The sequence below is a fragment of the Herpailurus yagouaroundi genome, unplaced genomic scaffold (assembly GCF_014898765.1).
Source record: "Herpailurus yagouaroundi ecotype Mexico unplaced genomic scaffold, PumYag 67903, whole genome shotgun sequence".
Lineage (NCBI taxonomy): Eukaryota > Metazoa > Chordata > Mammalia > Carnivora > Felidae > Herpailurus > Herpailurus yagouaroundi.
In genome coordinates, this window is record NW_024420693.1 from 1 (window position 1) to 7,510 (window position 7,510).

General features: G+C 42.4%; 1 protein-coding gene across 1 annotated transcript; it reads right to left on the reverse strand.

Moving 5' to 3' along the window:
* Window positions 1–840: 840 nt before the first annotated feature.
* Window positions 841–4,508, reverse strand: LOC121026251 (procathepsin L-like). Its single transcript, XM_040469118.1, is given in 8 exon segments — window positions 841–1,245; window positions 1,698–1,815; window positions 2,462–2,624; window positions 3,069–3,293; window positions 3,477–3,623; window positions 3,716–3,753; window positions 3,756–3,843; window positions 4,379–4,508. Coding segments are annotated over 8 exon segments (1,005 nt in total). The 5' UTR covers window positions 4,505–4,508; the 3' UTR covers window positions 841–1,145.
* Window positions 4,509–7,510: the final 3,002 nt, after the last annotated feature.

Here is a 7,510-nt window from a genome sequence, read left to right on the forward strand (position 1 = left end):
GGGTAGATCTGACTGATGTGTGAACAATTCAGCAGATATTAGAAGCTTAGGTAATTTACAAGCCATTCATATTTATTTAAAAATTGGAAAATCACAAATCATCTTTCATAAAACTATTTTGAGGAGCACTTGGGTGGCCCAGTCGGTTGAGAAATAGACTCTTGATTTTGGCTCGGGTCATGGTTTCAAGTTCATGAGATTGAGTCTCATGTCAGGCTGTGCACTGACAGTGTGGGGCCTGCTTGGGATTGTCTCTCTCCCTCTTTCTCTGAGTTTTCCACTGCTTGTCCTTTCTGTTTTTCAAAATAAATAAATAAATAAATAAACAAACTTAAAAATCCTATTTCTAAGAGAAGCTTATAGACATGAAATGAAGCAGAAAACAAATTTTGACTCCTCCCTAAGTCTTGCATGTATCATAAAGTAATTACCAGTGTTTCCCACATTCCATAGACCTTTATAATTTCTATCAAAACAAATTGCAAGGGAAGCAAATGATTCAGAAATTAGAAAGTGGAATTTGGACAAGTGTGTGTGTACTTACAACACTTGGTTCTTTTAGGAGCAAAGGACTCAGAAGAGTGAAGAAATCTCCATTCCAGCAGCGCATATATTTCAATCATTATCACTAAAGCTTAGTTAGAGATCACACACTATTCAAGTCCTTCTTTTTTGTTCCAACATTTTATGGTGGAAGAAAACATTAATGGTAGTTAGGCCACGTTTGTGGGTTTCTCTAAAGAAATTAAAATCCTAAACTGTCAGCTCACAGAGCCCAACGAGGGGCTCAATCCCTCGAACCATGAGATCATGACCTCAGTTGAAATCAAGAGTTGGACACTCTCCAACGGAGCCACCCAGGCACCCCTACAGTTGTTTCACTTTTAAAAAGTAAAATTTCATACATTTTTAAAGAAACTTGAAAATTCAAAAGTTACTACACTAGTCACTCATACAAAAGTATTTACAGCAGTAATGAGTGAAGTGGTAACATTCACAGTGAAAAATGTCACACAATCAAATCACAACTTGGTTTTTAAATGATTCAAGTGTTTCCCCCACACAGCAGGGTGTGGTAGGCTTGAAAATAAAATCCATTTTGTGGATAATTTGTTGCCAGTCAAGGTCTTCTTTATACCATCATCTCACACAATAGGAAAGCTGGCCATGGTGGCGATTCCACAGTGGTTGTCCCGGTCCTTGGCCATGAGTATGTAGCCGTGTTTGCCCCAGTTTGCACCCCAGATGAAAAAAATTTGGGTTTTTCATTTATTACAGAGGAAGAAACACATTTCTCTTATGAACAATAACACCTGATACTCAGCAGTGCCTCAGAGGCCAGGACAGATTCAGGATGAATCAAGAGAGGCCATCCTTGTTCATGGTTGAGTTCCAACCCAGCAGAGAAATCTATCCCCAAAACTTTCACAAAACTGCAAAATGAGAGACAGGAAAAGGAAATTCTTGGGTCAGATGTGTTTCGGATGCAGTACTACTCAAACTATAGCAGGACCCTTGCAAGTTTGAAACAGTAGCTTAATGTCAACAAATGAATATGTCTCTGTTCCCGCTAAGTAGGGCAAACACTTCTGGGGTCTCAGAAGTGGGCTCAAGGGTTTGATGATCTGTATCCAAACACTGATGCCAAAAGGATTTCCTTTTCAATTCCAAAGACGAATATTTTTGGCTTTTTATACCTGTTGTTGACAATCCAATATTTTTTGTTATCCGATTCTTCTCCTTCAAAGCCATAGCCAACCACCAGAACACCGTGATTCAGGCGTTTATTGCTGCACTTTGGATCATAATAAATGCCTGGAAAAGTAAATTTCAATTCCAAGGTGGGACATCAAAGCAACATGATAACATCTAACAATAACCGAGTCACGGCAGTAAAGGAGGCATCTCAAAATTCAGGTGGAATATAAATCCAATAAGACTTAGAAATAAGTTCTTTTTGTTTAGCAAGTCTTGGGATTTAGGCTCTCATGCACATCATCACACACACATCATCACAATCTCTTTTGTAAAGAACAGTCAAGAGGCATAGAAGAACATTCGCTGAAACTTTGTCATTCTATTCTACCATGTCAGCATTGGGAAGCAGCAGAAAAACACACAATCACTTGAGCCAAGGGGTTCTTTCCAGTGTCCATTTCACTAGTAAAACTCTTTGGAAATCTTCCAGGTCTAACAGGTGGGAAGAACTAAAGTAAGTTAAACTATACCAATCAAATTATGTAGCCATTTGAATATATTTACGAAGTGCTTGAAAGCAGGGGAATTTGGGTGAAGTCATGTCAACATGCTGAACAACAGGCACAAAATCATATGTGCTGAAGGAATAACTATGTGAAATCCATACCCTCCTGATCTGTACACAGAAAAGGGTCTATCTTGCCTCATATGATGGTGGTTCCCCATTTGTCCTGCCTACTTTTCTATGTAGACACATGCTGACCTTTTTTATAGAACTGGAAGGAATTCAGGCTTGCATCTACAGCAGCAGAGACAGGCCCCACAGTTGCCACTGTGGTCATTAAGCCATCCTCCTTGTTTACGATACTCCAGAAGGCAGTCACGTTGGCAACAGAATTCTCAGGCTTGTATTTGCAGGATTCGTTCTTTCAAAGGTAAAGGGGGAGAGACTTGATCACTACCATCCACCTCCAGGGGAACAGGAGTGCAAGACTGTTTAGCTGAATGATTTCCAAGTCAAGTTTGCTATAAAGCATCTCAGGACATAAAATGGGATTGATTGTTTTGAAGTTGAAAAATTAGCAGTGTCTATCCAATGAGACACTCTTTGGGTCTACTCGTTCATAAAGCTTTCACTCTGGAGACCTGTACTGTATATAAGATGGTGTTCGTGATACCGTGTAACATAGTTGTAGGAACAGCTATATGGTAATGAGGTGATCAGAGAGCTGTGCTAGGCTAATACATTTTAATGGCAGTTCTGACCATTTGCAAGTATAGAGTCTACAATCACATACAAGAATTCTAAATACAGGATCTGTTTCTACTGAAATGCTCAACTTTGATAAAAGATAAGGAACTCCACTTACCCGTGCATGATATGGATAGGATTCCTCTGAGTCCAGTCCCCCATTGTCCTTAACATACTGGAAGCCTTTATCCATCAGGCCACCATGGCAGCCCTTATTGCTATGAGTCCAAGAGCAGTCCGCCAGGTTCTGCTCACTCAGCGAAACAAGTTTGCCAGTTTTCTGAAACATCAGTCCTTCTAGGGCACCAGTTGCACTAAAAGCCCAACAAGAATGACAGTCACCCTGAAAACAAAATGCAAACGCTCTTGGCATGCAAAATAAATTGCAAGACTTTGACAACATCCCATAAATCTTAAAATTCTTTTAAAACATAACAAACTGCATATTGTGCCTCAATTTCCAAAGCAACAACACTGATTCATTTTGGCTTTACTCTTGAGAGGGATCTGCTGAATATTGTCCCACTTGATCCTTCATGGAAGTCACATAGCCTTTCTCTCTCCAGTCCACAGATGAAGGGATCTCAGCAAAGACAGGGGCTTGGAACACTTTCCCCTTTTTGTGTTTCTGGATTTTAAGGTCATTCAACACCTGCTTGAATTCTTCACTGGTCTTCAAGGAAAAGGAAACAGAATGTTGGCAAGCATGAGATGTTTTGAAAAAGTACTTAAAGGAAGCATGAAACATCCAACAATCCGTGCCACACTCATCATGTCACCAAAGCCATTCATTGCCATTGTTAGCTGTGTTTCCCTTGGCTGTGTTCCCGATTTTGCTGTTCAATCATTTGCATATTCCTCTCCCACACTGCTCTCTTCTGTCCTTCTTCATCCTGGAGATAAATATTTAACTTATCATCTATATTCCTATTTAAATCCTAGGAATGACCTGGGATGCCTGAGTGGCTCAGTCAGTTAAGCATCCAACTTGGGCTCAGGACATGATCTCATGGTTCCGGGGTTCGAGCCCAGTGTCAGGCTCTGTGCTGACAGCTCAGAGCCTGGAGCCTGTTTAGGTTTCTATGTCTTCCTCTCTCTCTGTTCCTCTCCTGCTCAATATCTGTCTCTCTCTTTCTCTAAAAAATAAATACATGTTTAAAAAAATAAAAATAAAAAAACCTAAAGACCTACACCTAGTGGATGTGCTTACAGAGAGGAGGATATCCCACACCCAGGGATGGCCTGAGGCTTCTGGGAATTGTTCTCCACAACCATACAGCAGGACATATGCCCATGTTGTGCACAGTCCCAGTGCCCTGCTTACTGACTTGGTAAGAGCGGCCTCAAGAAGCTACTCCTTGCTATGAACTCCTACCAGCATTGAATGTTCTTTCAGGGGTCCCCCTGGAAAGTTTAAATGTTACCAACCATGCTATATATTTTCCCGTGTGTTGCCTTCCACTGGGACCATTGTTCATCTAAGCTCTGATTGACTTGTGGAGCAGCTGACACTATTCCCAGGCAAAAGGTAGCCAGGAAGAAGGCAGGATGCATGTTTGAAAACCTAGGAAAGGAAAAGAATGAGTGTCTGATTAGATCAAACCACCTAAAAAGCCATTCTTCCTTCTGAGATGTTAGAGCCACTGAAGTAGAGCAAAAAGATTGAATTTATCCTCCTGAGTGTTTACACAGGCCGTGGAGGAAGGCTGAGGATGTGTGATGTGCAGTGCTCCCACTCCCTGCCCTGTGACCTGCCTCCTGCTTCCAGAACATGTAAATGGCAGTGCAGGGAGTGAGGAGTCCTGAGTCCTGGTGTGTGGGGGCAAGCTGCCATGTCTGGAGGGGTCAGGTCCTGGAAAAGTGCCTCCTGGGAGCCCCAAACCCCGGATCCCCAAAGCAGCTGTCCCCAGTGTTTTCAGAGGTGGCCCACCCTTCATGCCAGTTCTGGGGATCCCACCTGTGGCAGATGTAGTTGTGCAGTTTCAGTCACAGCTTTAGGTCAGGGGATGTCCAGGAGGCCTGGCAATGGTTGGGAGGCTGTTCATTTAAGGTCTGAGATTGACCCTACCAGCCTTGTGCCCCACCTGCCTGCACTGCAATTGGCTGATCCATCCTGTGGGAGGGGCCTCTGTGCCCTGGAATTCTGGGCTGCTGGGGCATGTGATGCCTGGGTCCCTAATTATCCCAGGGGAATTTGTGCCTGCTTCAGTGGCCCCAGGGAGAGGTAAGGTGGAGGACCAGGGACAGCCCTTTGGAGGGGGAGGGTCCAGAATCTCCCTGGGACCTACATCAACTAATTACCATGCACTTATCTGTTGGAAGGTGGTTCATGAAAAGAACCTCATAGGAAGCCCCAGGTGGGTTTTCAGCATCACCCTGCCTGTCCTTTAGTCCTAGCTTTTTTGGTGAAAATCTCCTGGAAGGATGAGAACAGGATAATCTAGTCTAGTGGTTCCTGTTTATCCTGATCAAAGGTGGGGCAGGTAAAGGATGCAGAGCCCACAGGGAGAGGTGTTATCACTGTGTCAGGATGGGATGCCCCTGGGTATGGAAGAATCTGGAGAGGGCCGGCAGTCCCCCAAACAGGGTATGCACTGGGCAAGGCTCAAGTCATTTCAGGGAAGGGGGCAGATGGGAGGGGTGTCCAGGGAAAGTGTCTTATTTTGTAATGCTCCCTTCCTGCCCCCCCCCCCAAGTAGGGATTGTTCTTCCCTCTCAAGCCTTTCTCAAAACCAACAGAAAAGGGTAATTTACAGAATAATATGGTTTAATAAAAGGAGGACTGGCAGATTGTGGAAACAGCTTTTCCTCCCCAGTCTTTGTGTTACGGATTATTATGGTCCTCACTATCTGACGTGCTTTTCTTCAGATTTAATTTAAAATGTTTCAGAAAGACATTTATCTCAAGCAAAAAATTATTTATCAGGAGTCTATGATTTTCCCCTCTAACGACTGGTTATGCTCTCCTTATAAACAGGATTCCATATGTCTAAACAGTGAGTGGTTGACGACCTCCTTTCCCAGACCTACTACATGCCTGAGACACCCAAGTGATCTTCCTCACATGTTGTTTCCAGCACTCTGTACTCTGGGAGCGCAGTGGTCAGAGGGATTCTCTACAGGGATTTGGAGTCAGGGCTGGGCCTGCATGGCCATTATACAGTTCTCTTGGTGTGGGTCCCCGGTAGGTTCCCCAATGTACTCAGCCTCAGTTTCTTCAGTGAGGACATGGGGCAATAAGTAGATTTTCCTCAGAGGACTCTTGTGAAGATTAAATGAGATAATACACGTCAGGCATGAGCATAGAGTAGGGCTAATTTAATACTGCTTCCTTGTGAGGTCACAAAAAATCCTTCCAAAAACCTTGCTTCATTCAGAAAATATTTATTTGAGAATTTGATACATAGGCAATACCTACCGATTTCTTTACTTCCTGTGAACCAGGTTACCAGATTAGTGAAATGAACCATAAATAAGTAAGCATATACGCTAAAAAAACCAAGCTACATCTGGTTAACATTCTTAAGTTGTACTCCCAAACTGATAAATGAGGCATACATGTCCTAACTATACCCACAGAACCTAAAATACATATTGTCTCACGTTTGACCCATTATGCTAGAGGTAATATCACATTTTAAATTTTTTATTTTGCATGGTGTGAAGTCATAGCAAATGGTTTCTGACTAATTGTCCGTGACTGTTGGACTACTTAGTCCTTCACAGTGTTATCCCTGGGCTCATCCTTTTATCCCATTCTGAAGGAGCACCATCACTCTCATCATTATCTTTGTTTTCTGCCATTCTTTACTGCTGGCCCTAAATGGCATTTCCAGGCTCATCTCTCATCCCTGTCACAAAGCAATGAATGGTGTGCTCCGTCAGTGGGCTACTGTGATGACCTGATGTTGCCCGAGGGGGTCTCCTGTGCCTCAGTGCCTTTGGCAAGCTGTGCCTTTATTACCTTTATTACCTTTATTTACCTTTATTAAAGAAAGCTCTTTATTACCATTCTACCTCTTTAAGTGCCTGGTAGAATCCTGTTCTTCCCTCCAGTCCCCTAATGAAAAGCCAGTAAATGGATTTTTTCTTTGTGTTTCCACAGATTCTAGACTTCAGAGTGCTCAGGTGCCTGTTACAGTGTTTACAAGTTTTTGGTAATCCTGGCTAGGCTGAGCTCCTCAAAGTCATGTTCATGTCTACTACACCATTGAGCCCAGTATCTCAATGATTGGGTCGGCAGGTGCTTGATTAATAAGAAAAGTTGCATGCTGCACTAAAAATATGGGCAGCAGAGCCAAATGATGACTTTCAATTCTTTTAGATTTCATTTTTTTTTATTTGCAAAGTACATCCATGCATAAAGTTGCTCTCATTTTGGTCACATTAAAAATGAATAAATGGAGCTGAAATATTCACATTTATGTTTACATATTTTTCTGTTTCTTTTTCCAACTTTCATCTGTGATAATTCATCCAAGGCAGTCAAATTTTCCTTCCAAACTATATGTGAAGGAAAAATTTCACGAAAAAATTAATGTTCAAGCAAGTACAGAAAAT